At 42.9% G+C, this 21,560-nt stretch overlaps 1 protein-coding gene across 1 annotated transcript in view; it reads left to right on the forward strand.

Moving 5' to 3' along the window:
* The window catches only part of gtf2e1 (general transcription factor IIE, polypeptide 1, alpha), a 46,172-nt gene that overhangs the window by 16,452 nt on the left and 8,160 nt on the right, over positions 1-21,560 (forward strand). The window contains exon 3 of the mRNA XM_084161659.1: positions 20,979-21,180. Within this exon, the coding sequence (XP_084017785.1) occupies positions 20,979-21,180 (202 nt within the window). The remainder of the gene's footprint in view (positions 1-20,978; positions 21,181-21,560) is intronic.

Raw genomic sequence — 21,560 nt, forward strand, 5'->3', positions numbered from 1 at the left:
ATAACCAGCTCCTGACCTAAATAGATCTTAGCACAACATTTTACTCAACATATCATATTCCATATTCACTATAACAAATATATTTACTACGACATTAGCAAGAACCGCCACATCCTCAGCCGGCTAATCCAGTGTGTGAAGTTTTGCGGAGTGTTTGAGTTAGCTTTGCGAGGCAAAGATGAAACTGAGGGCTCCACCAACCCTGGTAAGCCAACACTTTTGAGATCAGTCAATAAATGCTTCTGGTATTGACTTATATGCTGCCCCTGTCTTCATGTTGTTGCTGGACATATCTTTTTTAAAATGTGTGTAGGTCACCTAAATCATCAGAAAAATTGCCCCCCCTGAGAATTTTTTCAGGAGCCGCCACTGCTTACCCAGAAAGACTCACAGCTGTAATAGCTGCCAAAGGTGCTTCCACAAATATTGACTCAGGGGTGTGAATACTTATGTGAATGAGATGAATGTATTTCATTTTCAATACATTTTCTAAAATTTCCCAAAACATGTTTTCACTTTGTCATTATGGGGTATTGTGTGTAGATGGGTGAAAAATTCAGGGTGTAACACAACAAAATGTGGAATAAGTCAAGGGGTATGAATAGTTTCTGAAGGCACTGGACACACACGTGTGCACTCGTGCAAACACACGCCCTAAAGCTCGGAACATTTCCTGTAATCTCTCCGCTCTCTCGTTTTTGTAATTTTCCGCTCACTGGATAGAAAATTGGGAGCTAATTTGGGGAAATTGACTGCCTTTTGTAAGCTTTTAGGCGATTTGAATGAACATGAGTTGGTTGGTAAAGTGCACAAAGGCCTCGTTGCCACTTAAGCCTAGCTGATGACAATTGCCTCCCAGGTGAAGCAGGAACTAGGCTAATTCCTCCGAAATCTATGTTCACTGAATAACAAAGTTGGTTCAGAACATACAGTAGCTAACATGTGCCAGGGCCCCAGCACGACTTTATACAACACAGTTGCCAAGCAAAGCATTAACAAGGCAGGGCTCCGTTAGTTAGTGATAGAAAAACGGAGAAATGTGGCTTCGAAAGTATGGCACAGATTTGTCAACAACAAGAGGGTACATATTTTCTCAATTTCACCGCATTGCGAATCACAGCTGGCAAGAAAAATATTAAGCAGGAGTCCATTTGTGTAACGATAACATGCTAACAACCTAATTGAGAAACGTGGCCTCCAAAGTTTTGCCTAATGCTGCAAAATCGTACACAACACAAGTGCTGTGCTGTCCATATGGCCCGAGGTCGTCCTCAGTGCTGACAGATTTACTGAGGTTCAGTGACAGCGAGAGGGAGAAGCTAATTTATCTGTCCCATGTTTATTCATTTCTGCTCTCTTTCCTACACTATCCTGGAGGACTGGCACCTGTCCAGGGTGCACTGTTGCAAAATGGATGACATCACGTACTTCCGCTGCTGCAGCGGGAGCTATACATTACACACTCACTCCCTGCTGTGTGTGTGTGTGTGTACATGTGGATGTGTGGTATGACTGGTACATTGCTATTCAGGAAATGTCTTATTGTGAATCCAGACAGCATAGTCTACATACAACTTTGTCTGGAACTATGTCGAAGTTCTGTTCTACTGCCGGATAATAGCTGAATACATGTATTCATCATTCCTTTAGCGGTCTTGATTGTTTCTTCGTCAAGGTGAGGCTCCATGATATCACTCTGCCTCAAACACAGACGTCAGCGAACCGGAGCTGTTGCTAGGATACGCAAGACAGTCAGTGAAGGGGTAGTACACAAGTCAGCCTGTGTACAAATCCAGTTAAAAGCAGAGCTGTTTGTAGATGAAACACCATTGGTCATGAGTCATGCAGGAAAAGGTAATATCCAAACCTGTGTAACCATAAAGCCATTGATTGTTGACAGTGACGACCCATTCAGCCCACTGCCTCATCTGTAAACGAGACCTTGGTCTCAGCATGACTCCCTGTCAAAATAAAGGTTCAATAAAATACATTTGAGCCTTCTAACCTACTCTTGTGTTGCCAAACCATCCAGGCCTAGTGATTAGCTCCAATGATAATCCTGTCAGTCTCACTGAAGAAAGTGCAGACAGGGACAATGTTGCTCGACCAGCATTGATTAAAACTATGAAGTTGCTCTCAGCAGGTTAGTAGTGTCATCATCTCCATTGATTAAGGAGAGGAGCCGGAGACGGACAGACAGCTAGAAGGACAGCGTGAACCACTCTTTTCTTACACTGAGTCGCCCAAACTATGATTGGAAAAGGGAATACCCAAACCTGTGTAGATAAAAGATACTCTCCAGTTATTAGTTCTACTCTACGTGTTTATCATGAAGAGAAAGATCTATATCATGATTGGCTGTGTGTCCCGGGTAGATAAGTTCATCTTTGGATTGATTGGCCATGTGTCTTTGGCAGATAAGATCTGCTTTGGCTGTCAAAGTCACATTCAAACACTACATTTAGCCAAGGCTCCTAACATAACATTTCATTGTCCTTACAATCCACACTGTTTTGGGCCCTTAAAAGTGACAATTTATCAAATAAAAAAAATGGTATTCAAATTGAAAATTTCTGAATAAATGTCTGGGAAACATCATCCAAAATGGCAATAGTGGTGATTTTAGTATGTAAATCTTAGTGGGGCAAACTCTTTATTTTTATTTTTATGATGCATGCCAGCAAAGCCACTACACAACACAAGACTAAACAATATATTAATTGCACTATAATGGGGACAAACGGTGCCCACAAACTGTTAGGGCCTACATAAAGCTGTCCCAACAGCAGAGATTTATTTTCAGCACCATGGAGTGAATCCTTACCACTGCTACACCTGGATATCAGTGGAGACTTGTCTGGCAGCGAAACAGTTCATTCAGCCTCATTGACTTTCTTTAAAAAAAACATAGCTAATATGGCTGACTTGCGTAAACAAATGTGGTTTCTACTGACAATTGAGATGTACAAACTATGGCTTAAGAGGACGACAAGTGGATAAGAGGCAATCCGTAATTTCGATTAAGACAATGAGTGAGCTAGGACAGACGTAGTCAATATAACTATTTGTTCAGCACTTTTGAAATGTACAACGACAGAATTCAGAACATGGGCCGTTCTTACAGTATTCTCCCTGTACACAAGTCAGAACCGTAGGATAAATAAAGGGGGCATATAAGCAGACACTGAAAGCTCTTACAATATTAGATGATTACATTTCTCTAAAACAGGCTATAGGCTACATGTGCTCCACCAAGTCAGAACAGTAGGCTAAATTATGAGGGGGAAAGGGACCAAATTATTAGGGTGAGGCCCATGGGCTACTAACAGCTTAACACACAACATACACTTAGTATTACTTTCTTAGCTACAGTATACATATCTCCCTGGCATATTACATAATTTATCCAGCAGCATACAATACATTTTTGGACTCACCTTGATGTGCTGTGCTCACTTGAACAGGAAGGTGGCGCGGCGGTCCTTGTGGACACATTTTGTCATCTAACTTTGTCATCAAAGTCTGGCATTCTCTGGATTTATGGTCCTTTCAAGACAACTGGGAACATGGAAAAAACCAAGGTTGAATCATGACGTCAGTGATCTTCAGGTCGGAGCTCTAGAAAGAGGCCCGAGTTCCTGACTTGGAATTACGAGTTGGATGACCGTTCAAAACGTATTTTCCCAGTCGGAGCTCGTTTTTTTCAGAGTTCCCAGTTGTCTTGAAATAATAATAAAAATAATATGCCATTTAGCAGACGCTTTTATCCAAAGCGACTTACAGTCATGCGTGCATACAACTCACTGAAGGCTGAGATTTCAGAGTTTCCAGTTGTTTTGAACGCGGCAGAAGTCATGCTGGATTGACAGCATGGCCAATGCCCATGGTGTTGAATGTTTATCCTTTTAAGCTTGGAAAAGAGACCCTTAAACCCAGACTTGGACCACACACCCACTCCACTGAATAGCAAGCTAGGGATTTATTTTCAGTGCTTGCAGTTAGCCACTGATTCCTTCCAATCCACTCAATGTTGAATTTGGCATTTCCAACTTGTTGTGTAATGTTTATGTCCAATGGCCGATGAGCACAGATATGTTTTATCTATAATTTATCTTCATAATTTCTCTTAATATGACAAGGATTGAAAAGGATTTGCAAGTAGATTGTCGGCTTGCTTCATGATGATGACTGCTAGCTTGCTAGCTAAGATTTTGAATGTATAATGTTGACATGATCAGTCCAATCAAACTACGGTAGATATAATGTGATTTGATATCATTTTATCTGTGGCCAATGACCTTGAGCCTTCTTGGATGGGCATTTCTAATGTAACTATGGCAGCACCCAAGGGGCTTGAATTTTCGAGCTCTACCCGTAGATTTTGTGGTGACGTAGTGTCCCTATGAGTGACAGAACACTGAGCCAGTCACAGCGCAACTAGAGAACATTACCAACACCTACACGCCGTATTTTCCGTTGGCTGCCCCACCACCACAGAAAGCACTGAGCTAGGCTGCAACACCTGCAGTTTGGAGCTGCCTTACTCAAGAATTTAAAAAGGAGACCATGTTTGTATGCGGCTTTATTAACTCAATGTTGTTGTTTTTTACATTGTTTGTAAACTGATATGTGATGCTTATTAATGCTCTGCCCCACCTGCCCTGAATGACGGGTCACTACTGCTGTTGCCAAATCTTGCCCTACTGAACAATTTTTGGAAGCATTTTGCTTACGTCTCTCAATTGTTACCCTCTCCATTAACCCTTTACACTTGTGGAAATTGGCCTGTATGGATAGGGCTAAATTTTTAATATTTATTTCCAAAGAAATGCATAAGCATGGTAGTAAATAAATAATAAATAAATTGGTCATTTAGCAGACGCTCTTATCCAGAGCGACTTACAGGAGCAATTAGGGTTAAGTGCCTTGCTCAAGGGCACATCGACAGGTTTTTCACCTAGTCGGCTCGGGGATTAGAACCAGCGACCTTTCGGTTACTGGCACAACGCTCTTAACCACTAAACTACCTGCCGCCCCGTAATTGAAAGGGAACAGTTTGGAGATGATGGGAAAATGATTAGACACTGTTGATTTTATGTGCATTTTGAATGTACTGTGCTTTTCGCTGCATTTGTTGATAACGAAATCTGAAAATACTCTGGATAAATTCAGTAGCATGATACGAATATTCCTGGAAAATTTGGCTTACAGTGGGGGAAAAAAGTATTTAGTCAGCCACCAATTGTGCAAGTTCTCCCACTTAAAAAGATGAGAGAGGCCTGTAATTTTCATCATAGGTACACGTCAACTATGACAGACAAATTGAGATTTTTTTTCTCCAGAAAATCACATTGTAGGATTTTTTATGAATTTATTTGCAAATTATGGTGGAAAATAAGTATTTGGTCACCTACAAACAAGCAAGATTTCTGGCTCTCACAGACCTGTAACTTCTTCTTTAAGAGGCTCCTCTGTCCTCCACTCGTTACCTGTATTAATGGGACCTGTTTGAACTTGTTATCAGTATAAAAGACACCTGTCCACAACCTCAAACAGTCACACTCCAAACTCCACTATGGCCAAGACCAAAGAGCTGTCAAAGGACACCAGAAACACAATTGTAGACCTGCACCAGGCTGGGAAGACTGAATCCGCAATAGGTAAGCAGCTTGGTTTGAAGAAATCAACTGCGGGAGCAATTATTAGGAAATGGAAGACATACAAGACCACTGATAATCTCCCTCGATCTGGGGCTCCACGCAAGATCTCACCCCGTGGGGTCAAAATGATCACAAGAACGGTGAGCAAAAATCCCAGAACCACACAGGGGGACCTAGTGAATGACCTGCAGAGAGATGGGACCAAAGTAACAAAGCCTACCATCAGTAACACACTACGCCACCAGGGACTCAAATCCTGCAGTGCAAGACGTGTCCCCCTGCTTAAGCCAGTACATGTCCAGGCCCGTCTGAAGTTTGCTAGAGTGCATTTGGATGATCCAGAAGAGGATTGGGAGAATGTCATATGGTCAGATGAAACCAAAATAGAACTTTTTGGTAAAAACTCAACTCGTCGTGTTTGGAGGACAAAGAATGCTGAGTTGCATCCAAAGAACACCATACCTACTGTGAAGCATGGGGGTGGAAACATCATGCTTTGGGGCTGTTTTTCTGCAAAGGGACCAGGACGACTGATCCGTGTAAAGGAAAGAATGAATGGGGCCATGTATCGTGAGATTTTGAGTGAAAACCTCCTTCCATCAGCAAGGGCATTGAAGATGAAACGTGGCTGGGTCTTTCAGCATGACAATGATCCCAAACACACCGCCCGGGCAACGAAGGAGTGGCTTCGTAAGAAGCATTTCAAGGTCCTGGAGTGGCCTAGCCAGTCTCCAGATCTCAACCCCATAGAAAATCTTTGGAGGGAGTTGAAAGTCCGTGTTGCCCAGCGACAGCCCCAAAACATCACTGCTCTAGAGGAGATCTGCATGAAGGAATGGGCCAAAATACCAGCAACAGTGTGTGAAAACCTTGTGAAGACTTACAGAAAACGTTTGACCTGTGTCATTGCCAACAAAGGGTATATAACAAAGTATTGAGAAACTTTTGTTATTGACCAAATACTTATTTTCCACCATAATTTGCAAATAAATTCATAAAAAATCCTACAATGTGATTTTCTGGATTTTTTTTCTCATTTTGTCTGTCATAGTTGACGTGTACCTATGATGAAAATTACAGGCCTCTCTTATCTTTTTAAGTGGGAGAACTTGCACAATTGGTGGCTGACTAAATACTTTTTTTCCCCACTGTATGTGCCACATAAGACACAAAAATGACAACGATTTGAGTGAGAGGACTAACTGGGGTCTCCAAGTTGCCACACACCTCCAAAGTGCACAGATCCTAAGTAATTTCAATGCACTTTTATGACTCAAAGAAGAGTCTTCAACTATAAGGTGCTTTTTCTTTAGCTCTACTAGCTGTGCCGTTGAGGAACTAGAGCAAGCGCACTTGTAATTGCTTTGCTTGTAACACAACCCAATTCAGAGAAACTGATCGTCATTTTAACCCTCCTGTTATGTTGTGGGTCAATTTGACCCGTTTCCACTTTTGCGTTGTCTAAAATACTAGTTAACCACTCTTTTTCGCCATGAAATTACATGACTTTTCCTCATTTAGGGTCATGAACCTAACTGCAAAATGTGGACACACTGATGTGTTGTGGAATGTCTGTGTACATTTTGTATACAAACATGATGTTGTGGGTCATTTTGACCCGGAGGCTTTCATGTGTATATATATTTGCACAGGTGCAAAACAAAAAAGTGTCTTTGATTTATTTTGTTTTGACTGGTCCTGGTTGCACTTTTAGAATTGTGTTTGGGTTAAAAAGGGCTTTCCCAAGCTTCTCCTCAGTGTGAGAGCAGCAGGTCCCTGACACAGACACTCAAAAATGAGCTCCAAAAGATTTTCAATCAATGAAGTCTTATCATAAATTCTGGACTGTGACAGTGAAAAAGAAGAAGAGGTTTCAGAGACAGAGGATATTTCAGAGATAGAGGACAATGCTGTTGATGATCCAGATTTTGTCTTCATTGAAGAGGATTCAGAGGAGGAGTCTGCCGTACCATCCCCTACATCAGATGAGAGACAGAGCATGCAACAAGCATCATCAAGAGAAGAGAAGACATGGAAGTCTAAAGATGGTCATATTGAATGGTCACCGTCACCACAACGAGGTCAAGGTAGACTCTCAGCTTCCAATGTAATAAAAATGGTTCCAGGACCTACACGATTTGCTGTCACTCGAGTCCATGACATACAATCAGCTTTTGAACTCTTTTTACCCCAAGCAATAGAGAAGATTGTTCTGGACATGACCAACTTGGAGGGGAGCCGTGTGTTTCAAGAGAACTGGAAGCCACTGGATCGGATTGACTTGCATGCATACATTGGATTGCTCATATTAGCTGGAGTCTACCGGTCAAACGGAGAAGCAACGGCCAGCCTGTGGAATGAAGAGAATGGAAGGCCAATATTTCGGGCAACAATGTCTCTACAAGAATTCCACATAATTTCTCGGGTGATTCGCTTTGATAACCGTGATACCAGACCGGGTCGACGTGAAAGAGACAAACTAGCTGCAATCAGAGATGTATGGGATAAATGGGTGGAAATTCTACCGTTACTGTACAATCCCAGTCCTCATGTTACAGTTGATGAACGCCTTGTTCCATTCAGAGGACGTTGTCCCTTCAGACAGTATATGCCAAACAAGCCTGCAAAATATGGCATCAAAATATGGGCAGCATGTGATGCCACATCAAGCTATGCATGGAATATGCAAGTTTACACTGGGAAGCCACCCGGCGGAGTGCCTGAGAAAAACCAGGGGATGCGGGTGGTGCTGGACATGAGTGAAGGGCTGCAAGGTCATAACATCACGTGTGACAACTTCTTCACATCCTACCGCCTTGGTGTTGAACTACAGAAGAGAAAGCTGACCATGGTTGGAACAATCAGAAAAAACAAACCTGAACTTCCCAGTGAGCTTCTGAAAATGCAGGGCAGAACTGTGCATTCCTCTAAATTTGCTTTCTCTGAAAATGCAACTGTTGTTTCATACTGCCCAAAGAAGAACAAGAATGTTCTTGTAATGAGCACAATGCACAAAGATGCATCGCTGAGTGCAAGAGAGGACATCAAGCCACAAATAATACTGGACTACAATTCCACCAAAGGAGGAGTTGACAATTTGGATAAAGTCACAGCAACATATAGTTGTCAGCGCATGACTGCCCGCTGGCCTTTGGTGATTTTCTACAACATTGTGGATGTGTCTGCTTACAATGCCTATGTCCTGTGGACTGAAATCAACCAGCAATGGAATGGTGGCAAATTGTACCGACGCCGGCTTTTCCTAGAGGAGCTCGGCAAAGCTCTCATCACTCCCAAGATCCAGAGGAGAGTCCGGCCTCCTCGGTCGACAGCAGCTGCATCTGCCGTCCAGAAAATTCAAGCTGGACCATCAACACATGCCTCCAATCAACCAGAAATGGATCCAGTGGATACAGGCAGTGGCAAGAAACGGAAAAGATGCCAGCTCTGCCCCCCTCGACAAGACAGTAAAACAAGCACCACTTGTGTAGAATGCAATAAATACATCTGCAGAAAGCACACACACACATTGTGTTCAACATGTAGAGAGAAAGACTGAAGGGATAATATGGACCAATAGGGGGGGGAAAAAACCTACTTGGGGAACTGAAAAATCTTGTTTGTGAGAAAGGAAATATGTTTAACAAATAGTTCTTAAATATTGTTTAAAAAAAATAAAAAGTATTGTATTTCTTCTTTCTGAAATGTCTGATAAGACAAAATAAAGTTGTTTCTGTTTTTACTTAATTCTTTGACTGTCTTGAGTGTGTTTAAACTGTGCGGGTCAATTTGACCCGTAACATAGTGGATGTAATTTTTTTTTAGCATAACAGGAGGGTTAAATTGTGAGTGCATTCAGGTGCGTGTTCCACGGCAAATTTTCTTCACAAAACAAAAACAAGCTCATTCTGTTCAGAACGACCCAGAGTATGATGCCATGCCATCTTTTAACTGTTCATCAAACATAGTGGTCATAAATGTTGACACTGTATATGACATGAGTTTTATGATATGGAAATATGAAGAGCACATTTGGACTCACAGGTGTTTGGCTTGCTTGTATGACATCAAACAGTATTTATTATAATCCTCAACATCTCATCTTTCAAAATACATTGAGTCCTCTTAATTTACAGCGTTTCCCTCACTCAGACAACAGAAAATGTGCAAGAGTTGCCCAATTACCGGGAGGGATGGGGGCAACTTCTTGTCGCGTGCTGTGCCCAAGTTCAGAACGGCTGTCAGTCAAAACCCACACAGCACTGTGAGCGCAGAGCCAGAGCTCTAATGTCATGTATAGCATGTTACTGTATCCCTATGTTCCAATTTAGTGGCCAAATCTGCCATTTTCAACCCAGGTACGAGTGTAAAGGGCTACATCACCGTCCATCTCTCCAGAGCACTGAGCACCTGTTATCCTGTCCATATCGAATGGTGCTGCTGTGGCAGTAACAGTACCCCACTACCATGGAGACAGCCAGGCCTGCCTGCAGAGATTGACAGGGAGAGAGCACAGGGTTCACTGTTACCAATCTGTTAGCTGTTTCTGCTGGCCCAGCAACACTCAACACCACATCACAGGGAATAACCGATGACAATGCAATTGTTTCCACCCTCCCTAAAGCACAGCTCTGGATTTTCACAGCTACCATCGGAATGTGATAGAGGGGTTGTACTTTGTACAGCAAGCTGCCTTTTGCTACAGAAACAGGAGATCTGCTTCTATGAGCCGTTTCGGCTCGCATAAGGCAATGCTCGTGGAAGGCTACTTATTTACCATCAGAATAGATCGGAGTCCTATCTTCTTTTAGTCTTTTTAGGAGGTATTCTCACTTGCAGTGAGTCAAAGAGAAGAAAGCCTAATTCCACAGTAGCAGAGTGACACTGAGACCCAGATGTTTAACTTTAAAATGTATGTTGAACAAAAGAAAACAATGTTAACAAAGTTAAACAAACCATACAACTCTATGCACAAGGACTACGTTTAACAATTTCCACTGAACATTTTACAAAAACACTTTTACTTTAAGTAGTCCCTGTGCATGGAGTTGCGCTAAATACATGCCAATTGCCAAATGCTTTTGGGAACTTGTGCAGAAAAAGTTAACATCGATCCACTGAGGCAAAAAGGGCAAGGTGGAAGTTTAATTCACTAAGAGAAAAGCTGTGAAATGAAGTTGAAAAATAAATAGAAGGAAGGGCCAGAACAGTTGCCTAATGTTTGGGAAAGATGTTATGTGTGATGATTGTAAGGCACTATACAAATTCGACGGGGACTTCAAATATGGCATGTTAGAATATATCATACTGTTCAGATGGGTTAAATGAAATAGTAACTGAAATCTGGACACTTACTGTAGGTCTATAACCTCTCACATAATATAATATTATCTCCTGCAGAATTAAGCAGCTTTTACAGTAAAATTATACACCTAATTTAAATTTTCACTCTGGAACAGGAGTGGAGAAATATGATTTCTTTCTTTCAGCATCTTGAGAGAATGAATGTGCGGTTAGGGACCTTCTATAAAGGTGCTATATCTTTATCAGCATCATAAAAGCTGATAGTATTTCAACCACATAAAATATGCAACCAAGCCGAACTGAAATCTTATCAGAAACATGTTGGGTTGATTTCATATCTTTTAATTTCCTCAAAGTGATGTCATTTGGAAATTTTGCACAGAAAATCTTTCCTTTTTTTGTTTTGTAATACATTATCTCCCCAGTCCTTAAATGTATTTGCTGTGTGAGAGAAGCAGAGATAAAAGAGAACTTTACCGATGTCAACTACACTAAACAAAAATATAAACGCAACATGCAACAATTTCAAAGACTTTACTGTTACAGTTTATATAAGGAAATCAGTCAATTGAAATAAATAAATTAGGCCCTAATCTATGGATTTCACATGACTGGGACTACAGATATGCATCTGTTGGTCAAAAATACCTTTAAAAAAAATTTAGGGGCGTGGATCAGAAAACCAGTCCGTATATGGTGTGACCACCATTTGCATCATGCAGCGCGACACATCTCGTTCACATAGAGTTGATCAGGCTGTTGATTGTTGCCTGTGGAATGTTGTCCCACTCCCCTTCAATGGCTGTGCGTAGTTGCTGGATATTGGTGGAAACTATCGATCCAGAACATCCCAAACATGCTCAATGGGTGACAGGTCAGGTGAATATGCAGGCCATTGAAGAACTGGGACATTTTCAGCTTCCAGGAATTGTGTACAGATCCTTGTGACATGGACCTTGCATTAGCATGCTGAAACATGAGGTGATGGCAGCGTGTAAATGGCACGACAATCGGCCTCAGGATCTCATCACTATATTTCTTGTGCATTCAAATTGCCATCGTCGGTAGGTTATGCCTGCCCATACCATAACCCCACCGCCACCAGGGGGCACTTTGTTCACAATGTTGAAATCAGCAAACCGCTCGCCCACACGACGCCATACACATTGTCTGCCATCTACCTGATACAGTGGAAACTGGGATTCATCCATGAATAGCACACTTCTCCAGTGTGCCAGTGGCGATCAAAGGTGAGCATTTGCCCACTGAAGTCGGTTACGACGCCTTACTGCAGTCAGGTTAAGACCCTGGTGAGGACGACGAGCACACAGATGAGCTTCCCTGAGTTTGTGCAGAGATTCTTCAGTTGTGGAAACTCAGTTTCATCAGCTGTCCGGGTGGCTGGTCTCAGACGATCCCGAAGGTGAAGAAGCCGTATGTGGAGGTCCTGGGCTGGCGTGGTTACATGTGGTCTGCTGTTGTGAGGCCGGTTGGACGTACTGCCAAATTCTGTAAAATGACGTTGGAGGCGGCTAATGGTAGAGAAATGAACAATAATTTCTCTGCAACAGCTCTGGTGGACATTCCTGCAGTCAGCATGCCAATTGCACGCGCCCTCAAAACTGGAGACATCTGTGTTGTGTCTGTGTTGTGTCTGTGTTGTGTGACACAACTGCACATTTTAGCGGCCTTTTATTGTCCCCAGCACAAGGTGCACATGTGTAATGATCATGCTGTTTAATCAGCTTCTTGATATGCCACACCTGTCAGGTGGATGGATTATCTTGGTTGGCAAAGGAGAAATGCTCACTAACAGGGATTTAAAGAAATTTGTGCACAACATTTGAGAGAAATACGCTTTTTGTGCGTATGGAACATTTCTGGGATCTTTTATTTCAGCTCATGAAACATGGGACCAACACTTTACATGTTACGTATAATATTTCTGTTCAGCATTCATTCTATCGATTTATGACATTTTCTGGTACGAAAGGGTTTATTTAGTCTTCCAGGGCAACAAGTGATGACAGAAGAGAAGCTGTTTGTATCTAATTATAGACAAGTTGACCAACAAATAGCCCACCAAAATGTTGTTAATTATAAGCAGAAACATAGGCCTATCTAAATTGGGCAACAACAAAAAAATATTCCTGCACCCCCTGTCAAAAAATCGTTCTGGCATCTCTGACTGTAGGCTACAGTGCATTTTCTATATTTGCGGGTTATTTTATTTAATCTATATTTTAACGGAGTCACATTGCGACCCAGTTCTCTTTTACAAATGAGACCTGCAGAATACAGAAATGCACACATTAAATACGAAATGCAATCAATAAATAGGGGGGGAACTATCATAAAAAACAACCACATTCCTCAGTAAAGAGGTCCTCAACCAACACTCTGAATTCCCCGAATGGCACCAATGCATCCAACTGTAGGGTATTCTGAATATTGTTCCATAAATGAGATGCGAAATAACAAGCCACTGCAGACTGTACAGTACTAGCAACCAGGTAATCAAATGGTATTATTGTAGACTTTCCTTTTTCCTGGTAAGACTGAATTCACTTCCTTCAAGTCTTATGATTTAACTTTGAACTCAACCCATGGGTTAAAAATTTGTGGCCACCAGCACAAAAAATTCCATAAATTGGCTAAACTTTAAAAACAACTCCAGCTCCCTGTCTGTGCCTTTAACACAATTAGTCACCAGCCTCCCAATTTAACCCACCTGCTCCACTACAGACCTCTAGTCTGGCTCTCTCTACAAAAGCCTCACAAAAGACATGTCACCACACAACTCTCTACGGTGGAGTACTTATAATTTTGGCCCAACGTATTAATATTTGATAAGCGTTAAGGGGAATCCGCATGCCAATTTTTTTCACACCCAAATAAACTGTGAGCAGAGCTGTAATTAGGATCCCAGTTCCAGATATGTTCTGTTCTCAGTTTGAGACAAAAGCCTCCCCAAGCCTCATTGTCTCTGTCACCCGGCTAATTGTCATGGGCTTTGATGAGATAAAAAAAGGCCCGCTAACGTTCTCTAGTCTCGCCAGCCAGCACTCTGCTTTTAGCCTGTGATTATGTATAAATTGCAACGGCCTGTCTTTAGAAAAATCAAAGACAAAGTGATTTCCTTTTCTTCTATTTTCTTTCTGAGAGAGGATGGAGTGGTGGTGTTGGAGAGTGGTGGTTATTATTTTCTGGCGAGTCGGCCTGTTAGAAACACAGCAGTGTAATCTGGAGGGAGATTTAGACACAGGCATACTCACATTGCAACATACACTTAATCTCTGCTCTCACTCCCTGGTCTCTTAATTCAATTCAGTAGACTTTATTGACATTACATTGTCAAAGTGTACATATAACCAAAAAATGGTGGGACCAACAGCAATAATAATAGTGGTGGAAATGGGATTACCATTAAGTCTCTCTCTCTATCTCTCTCTCGCTCTCTCTCTCTCTCTGTGGTCTTACGCTCTCTCTCTCTCTGGTCTCTCTCTCTGCTCTCTCTCTCTCTGTAGCTCAATTGGTAGAGCATGGCGCTTGTAACGCAAGGGTAGTGGGTTCGATCCCCGGGACCACCCATACGTAAAAATGTATGCACACATGACTGTAAGTCGCTTTGGATAAAAGCGTCTGCTAAATGGCATATTATTTATTATTATTATGGTCCCTCTCAAATAATTCAAATTCAGATTTCTTTATTGGCATGAAATACCCTTTGTAGATATTGCCAAAGCAGCATAGTGGTACAGCATTTCAGTAAATACAGTACAATGCAATGAGGATAATGAAATAAAGTTAATTTCAGTAGTAATAATAATAGTACATACACTACATGACCAGAGGTTTGTGGACACCTGCTCGTCGAACATCTCATTCCAAAATCATGGGCATTAATATGAAGTTGGTGCCCCCTTTGCTGCTATAACAGCTTCCACTCTTCTGGGAAAGCTTTCCACTAGATGTTGGAACATTGCTGCGGAGACTTGCTTCAATTCATCCACAAGCATTATTGAGGTCGGGCACTGATGTTTGGCCGATTAGGCCAGGCTCGCAGTCGCCGTTCCAATTCATCCCAAAGGTGTTCGATTGGGTTGAGGTCAGGGCTCTGTGCATGCCATTCAAGTTCTTCCACACTGGTCTCGACAAACCATTTCTGCATGGACCTCGCTTTGTGCATGGGGGCAATGTCATGCTGAAACAGGAAAGGGCCTTCCCCAAACTGTTGCCACAAAGTTGGAAGCACAGAATCGTCTAGAATGTCATTGTATGCTGTAGCGTTAAGAATTCCCTCCACTGGAGCTAAGGGGCCTAGCCCGAACTATGAAAAACAGCCCCTATGGTCTCTCGCTCTCTCTCTATGGTCTCTCTGGTCTTTCTCTATGGTATCTGGTCTCTCTCTCTCTCTCTCTCTCTGGTCCGTCTCGCTCTCTCTCTCTGCTCTCTCTCTCTCTATGGTCTCTCTCTATGTTTTCTGTCTCTATGGTTTCTCTCTCTGTTCTCTCTCTGCTCTTTGGTCTCTCTCTCTCTGGTCTCTCTCTCTCTCAATTGTCTCTCTATGGTCTCTCTCTCTCTCTCTATGGTTGGTCTCGCTCTCTATGGTCGGTCTCTCTCTCTCTATGGTCTCTCTGGTCTTTCTCTATGGTCTCTGGTCTCTCTCTCTCTCTCTCTCTGGTCTCTCTCTGCTCTCTCTCTCTATGTTTTCTCTATGTTTTCTGTCTCTGTGGTCTCTCTCTGCTCTCTGGTCTCTCTCGCTCTGGTCTCTCTCTCTCTGGTCTCTCTACGGTCTCTCTCTGGTTTCTCTCTCCCTCTCTCGCTGATCTTTCTCTCCCTCTTTCTCTGGTCTCTCTCTCTCTTGTCTCCCTTCTGTTACAGACTAGCATGGACTCTGAGGCTTGTTATCTCTGTCTATGGTCTTTCTCTCTCTATGGTCTTTCTCTATGGTCTCTCTCTCTTTCTATGGTTGGTCTCTCTCACTATGGTCGGTCTCTCTCTCTATGGTCTCTCTCCCTCTGGTCTTTCTCTATGGTATCTGGTCTCTCTCTCTCTCTGGTCCGTCTCTCTCTCTCTCTCTATGGTCTCTCTCTCTCTATGGTCTCTCTCTCTCTCTATAGTCTCTCTCTCTCTCTATGGTCTCTCTGGTCTGCTCTCTCTCTCTCTATGGTCTCTCTCTATGTTTTCTGTCTCTATTGTCTCTCTCTATGGTCTCTCTCTGCTCTTTGGTCTCTCTCTCTCAATGGTCTCTCTCTTGTCTCTATGGTCTCTCGCTCTCTCTCTATGGTCGGTCTCTCTCTCTATGGTCTCTCTCTATGGTCTCTATGTTTTCTGTCTCTGTGGTCTCTGCTCTCTCTCGCTCTGGTCTCTCTCTGCTCTCTCTCGCTCTGGTATCTCTCTCTCTGGTCTCTATGGTCTCTCTCTATGGTCTCTCTCTGGTTTCTCTCTCCCTCTCTCTCGCTGATCTCTCTCTCCCTCTTTCTCTGGTCTCTCTCTCTTGTCTCCCTTCTGTTACAGACTAGCATGGACTCCCTCTGAGGCTTGTTCTCTCTGTCTGTGTCTGAGCTCACCCCCCCCCCCCCCCCCCCCCCCCTCCTCCCATTGTCCTTGGCATTAATGGGGAGGTTCCATGTATTTGAACTAGTACACCTGTTTAAACTTTTCAACTAATTATCAAGCCCTCAATTAGGTCAATCAGTTAGTTCAGGGCTACAACTGGGCAGTGTTGTACCACTCTATTTTCTATAACTGTCTGGCTGGCTGGCTTGTGAAGGCTCATCTGTGGTATCTGACTTTTCCTCATTGCAGTTTGGCAGTTGGTGCTAAGGAGTTATTTTAAGCTTTTCAATTTGATTTTCTTGTTGCAGGGAGTTTTTTTCTTCTTCACTTCGTCAGCCAGAGTTGAGTCATGTCACCACCTCCCTCCCTCCTTCCCTCCTGCGGCAGTAATGACACCTCAGTCCATGTCAGTCGCTATTCCTCTGTGGAGCGGTGTCACTCTCGACAAACGTGCCCTTACTTTACACCTTGTCACCAATCAGAAAGCCGGAGGCCATTTTCTGTCACACACACAGTACGTACCGGCTGTTGGTCCTCTCTATCCACCCGGTACAGCCCGGTTCACAGGCAGTACTAGCCCCTTTGCATTGTGGTGGCCAGGCGCCCGCATGCACAGACACACACACTTAGAGAGAGATCACACTCTTCTAGCTTGTCGATACGTTTCCACCCGTAGCTATTTTTCTCATCTTTGTTTTTTTTGTCTGTCACATTGGAAACAGGAAAAGCAGCCAGAAACGGACTGTGTGATTTGTTTCTTGTTATTTTAAAAGTTGTTGGTGATGAGCCAGTGGAGCTTTCAAACTGTTGACAGGCGTTCATTTGTGAGACCTACACACACACACAGGGCGGGTGGTTGAGGGTCTGTAGTCATGCTGGGGCCGCTCCCATCTAAGGGACTGAAAATAGCCTATGGAGCAGATGGTTCAGTTTTGAACTGATACACAGCCAACGAGCCAGGACACTTCAATTGTAACTAACCTCAACTAGAAAAAATTATGTATAATCTCTCTTGTACTTTCATGTAGCTAGGCTATTTTTGCTTTGATCACATCAGATTTTTTTGTGAGCTGTTATTCATCTGTGATGCCACTCTCGCAGTCGGCAAATGCGAGTACATTATTTTATTTTTTTCCGATTGGAAATATTAAAGCTATTTGCAATTGCTTAATATTAAGAGTACAGTAATAATTCTGGCATTGTTGTAAAGCTCAGATTCTCCCCCTTTTAAAGGAATAACTGTTATCTACCCCATCCCAAGGTTGTGATTGGGAGAAAAGAGCTGTATGCCTAAATTGTTTAACCTGTAGCCAAGGCTTTGAAGCCTATATGGTAAATCACGGCTGGCATCGGTTACAATCTGCCACAATAGTAATGTGCCAGCTATATGAGGGGATAGTAGGTCTAGTTGGACAAGGCTATCTGAATGTGCACATGATGGAAGTTAGGTAAATATGAATTATACTGAACAAAAATATAAACACAACATGCAACAATTTCAAAGATTTTACTGAGTTACAGTTCATGTAAGGAAATCAGTCAATTGAAATAAATTAATTAGGCCCTAATCTATAGATACCTTTAAAGAAAAAGGTAGGGGCATGGATCAGAAAACCAGTCAGTATCTGGTGTGACCACCATTTGCCTCATGCAGCACGACACATCTCCTTCGCACAGAGTTGATCAGGCTGTTGATTGTGGCCTGTGGAATATTGTCCCACTCCTCTTCAATGGCTGTGCGAAGTTGCTTTATATTGGTGGGAACTGAAACACGCTGTCGTACATGTCGATCCAGAGCATCCCAAACATGTTCAATGGGTGACATGTCTGGTCAGTATGCAGGCCATGGAAGAACTGGGACATTCTCAGCTTCCAGGAATTGTGTACAGATCTTTGCGACATGGGGCCGGCTGTGCATTATCATGCTGAAACATGAGGTGATGGCGGCGGATAAATGGCATGACAATGGGCCTCAGGATCTCATCACGGTGTCTCTGTGCATTCAAATAGCCATAGAAAAAATGCAATCGTGTTTGTTTTATGTAGCTTATGTCAGGTGGATCGATTATCTTGGCAAACGAGAAATGCTCACTAACAGGGATGTAAACAAATTTGTGCACAAAATTGGAGAGAAATAAGCTTTTTGTGCATATGGAAAATCTCTTGGATATTTTATTTCAGCTCATGAAACATGGGACCAACATGTTGCGTTTTTGTTTAGTATATTTAATGAGAAAAAATTAACTGACTAAAATGACTGACTAAAAGTTTTAGTCGACTGATAACTAAAACTAACGAAGGATGAGATGGCAAAACTGAATAAGACAAAAAATGTGATATAGCTGCCAAAATTAACACGCGTGTGTGTTTGTCCATCATGCTCCAGTGCTCTAATCAGGATCTCTTAGCAGGGGCCACCGTGTTTGTGTGATGGTGTAAATGTCCTTGTGTGTGTTTCTCTGTGCGTTCCATGGGCCTTACTGGGTCTCCCATGGTGTGTGGGATGAGATACTGTATCTGTCCCCCACAGGAGACCAGAGGGGAGAAGTCTGTGTATGGTGACACACACCACACCACACACATGCAGGGGTGGGTTTCTGTCAACACAGCCGGAGGTCTTCTCCAAGGGGATTGAGTAACTATCTATAGAGTAACTTCACAGACAGACAGACAGACACCTCCACATCTGTGTTATTTTATCTGGTCTATCTGCTATGCTACTGCATTCCTCCTGCCTGTGGTCTGAACCGTCTAACCCAGGGGTGTCAAACATACGGCCCGCGGGCCGGATCAGGCCCGCAAACGGGTTTAATCCGGCCCGCGAGATGATTCCAAAAAAAAAAAAAGTTATATATTTTTTTTTTTATAAAAATGCGCTGCAATTTTTCAATAAAATAAACTGCTGTTCCAATTGCGTCCCACTGGATGGATCCAAACTGTTAATTTCATCCGATCCAGAAGCCTGAATCACCGTCAGTTTGACAGCCTTCTCAGAGAGAAAGACCACATCTATGGCCTGCCATACCACACTGAGGTAAGATGGTTAAGCCGAGGTGCTGTGCTGAGGCGTTTCTTTGATTTACGAGAAGAAATTGAACAGTTCATGGAAGAAAAGGGCAAACCAGTGTTAGAATTTCATTCCGCAGAATGGATGCCGGACCTTGCATTTATGGTGGATGTTACAGAGCACCTGATTAACTTGAACAAACAGCTGCAAGGGCGCAACAAAGTTGTCACGCAGTATTATGACAGCATACGTTCTTTCAAGTTGAAGCTGTCATTGTGGGAGACGCAACTTGCCGGTGGTGATGCAGCTCACTTCCCCTGTCTGAAAAATGTGTGCGTGACCCAACATGTGGCAGACATGAAGCGGTTCAAAGATAAAATAACTGGACTGTTACGGGAGTTTGAGCAACGCTTTCAGATTTATGTTTATATGTTTTTATGTTGATGTGCTATTGTTTTTAATCGATTTTATTTTATTTGTATATTTAACCTATTCTTGACTCTGTGGTTCTTGCACTTGTTTGGGGAACAGGATTTCATTATTTTTATCTACATTTCTGCCTGAGAAATGACACCCTGATATAGTTCTGTGATCTGTGAAACAGTTCTGTTAATCACTGAGGCATTGTGTGTTTGTGTGTTCTTTTTCTTTAGAATTTTCAAATAAACTTGACGTGTTTTATGATTAATAGTGATGTTGTGCTTGTACTATTTTGGACACACTGTCCTCAGGCTCCAGCTTTATGTTGTATGTTGATCATATTAAAACAAAGAAAACAATCTGAAGTTGTTGTTTTTAAGTTATATATACCATGATTTTTCCGGTCCGGCCCACTTGGGAATAGATTTTCCTCCATGTGGCCCCTGAGCTAAAATGAGTTTGACACCCCTGGTGTAACCCCTCCAACTTTACCAGCATCATACTAGCATACATACCAGTGAAATCTCTGTGACATATGAATTACGAGTGGTAGTGTAATCACTACGTTAAAAAATAATGTATGTGTTCAATTATTAAGTCCTATTCAAGTCCAGATTGGTCAATTAGTCTTATTTGACGCGTCAGATAACAAGACGAGTACTGACCATAACGGCGTTCGATACCTACTTACCTACCCTAGGCTGCCTTGCCTGGAGGATGGAGCCTGGGTAGTTGTGTGTAGATTGTTTTTCCATGGTGGGGGCGTGGGGGATGTGAAGTCAGAAAGAGGGAGGGAGAGAGCGAGAGAAATGCACATTCCAGGTTTTATCTGTCCTCTGGAGCTACACCACCACCGCCGCCATGCATTATTCATCTACCATGTTAATGCAAGCCTTAAACTGCGCCAGCACCTGCCCTGGAGACCTAAAACTCACGCTGCGCTCTCTCTCCCTCTCTCCACCCCCCACCCCCTCTCCTCCCTATCTCTCGCTCTCTCTGTCCACCCTCCTCCCTCCCCCTCTCAGGGACATTTCGTTGTACGTTCTGTCAGACGGAGGTAGAGGAGGATGAGTCTGCGGTGCCCAAGAAGGACGCCAGGACCCTGGTGGCCCGTTTCAACGAACAGATCGAGCCCATATATGTGCTACTGCGCGAGACAGAGGACGTCCACCTATCAAACGACCTGCTGGAACCAGAGCCCGCCGAGATCCCCGCCCTCAAACAGAGGTCGGCCCCACCCCCCCTTCACTTCCAATCAGTGTTCACGTTTATGAGTCCCACTGTAAATTGTTCCTGTCACCGCTCAGCTAGTCCTGTACACCAGAGCATTATATTTAGAGAGTTAGGACATTGAGGTTTCTGCATCATCATGCATTTACATGACACCACAAAATTCTATAGCAGCCATGTTACCGCCCCATTAACATTACATGGGGAATATTTAAACAATGCTATGTAACTGAATGTCTAGAATTAGCACGATATTTAAAATTCAAAAAGTTGGCCTAACTTTCTAAATATATGGCTCTCCTGTAAACTGTGCTGTAACAGCTCTGCTTAACCTGTAAACAGTGACATATTCACAGATTGAGCCCTTGTGTCTGTTG

The sequence above is a fragment of the Coregonus lavaretus genome (genome assembly GCF_964263955.1).
Source record: "Coregonus lavaretus genome assembly, chromosome: 5".
NCBI classification, from domain to species: domain Eukaryota; kingdom Metazoa; phylum Chordata; class Actinopteri; order Salmoniformes; family Salmonidae; genus Coregonus; species Coregonus lavaretus.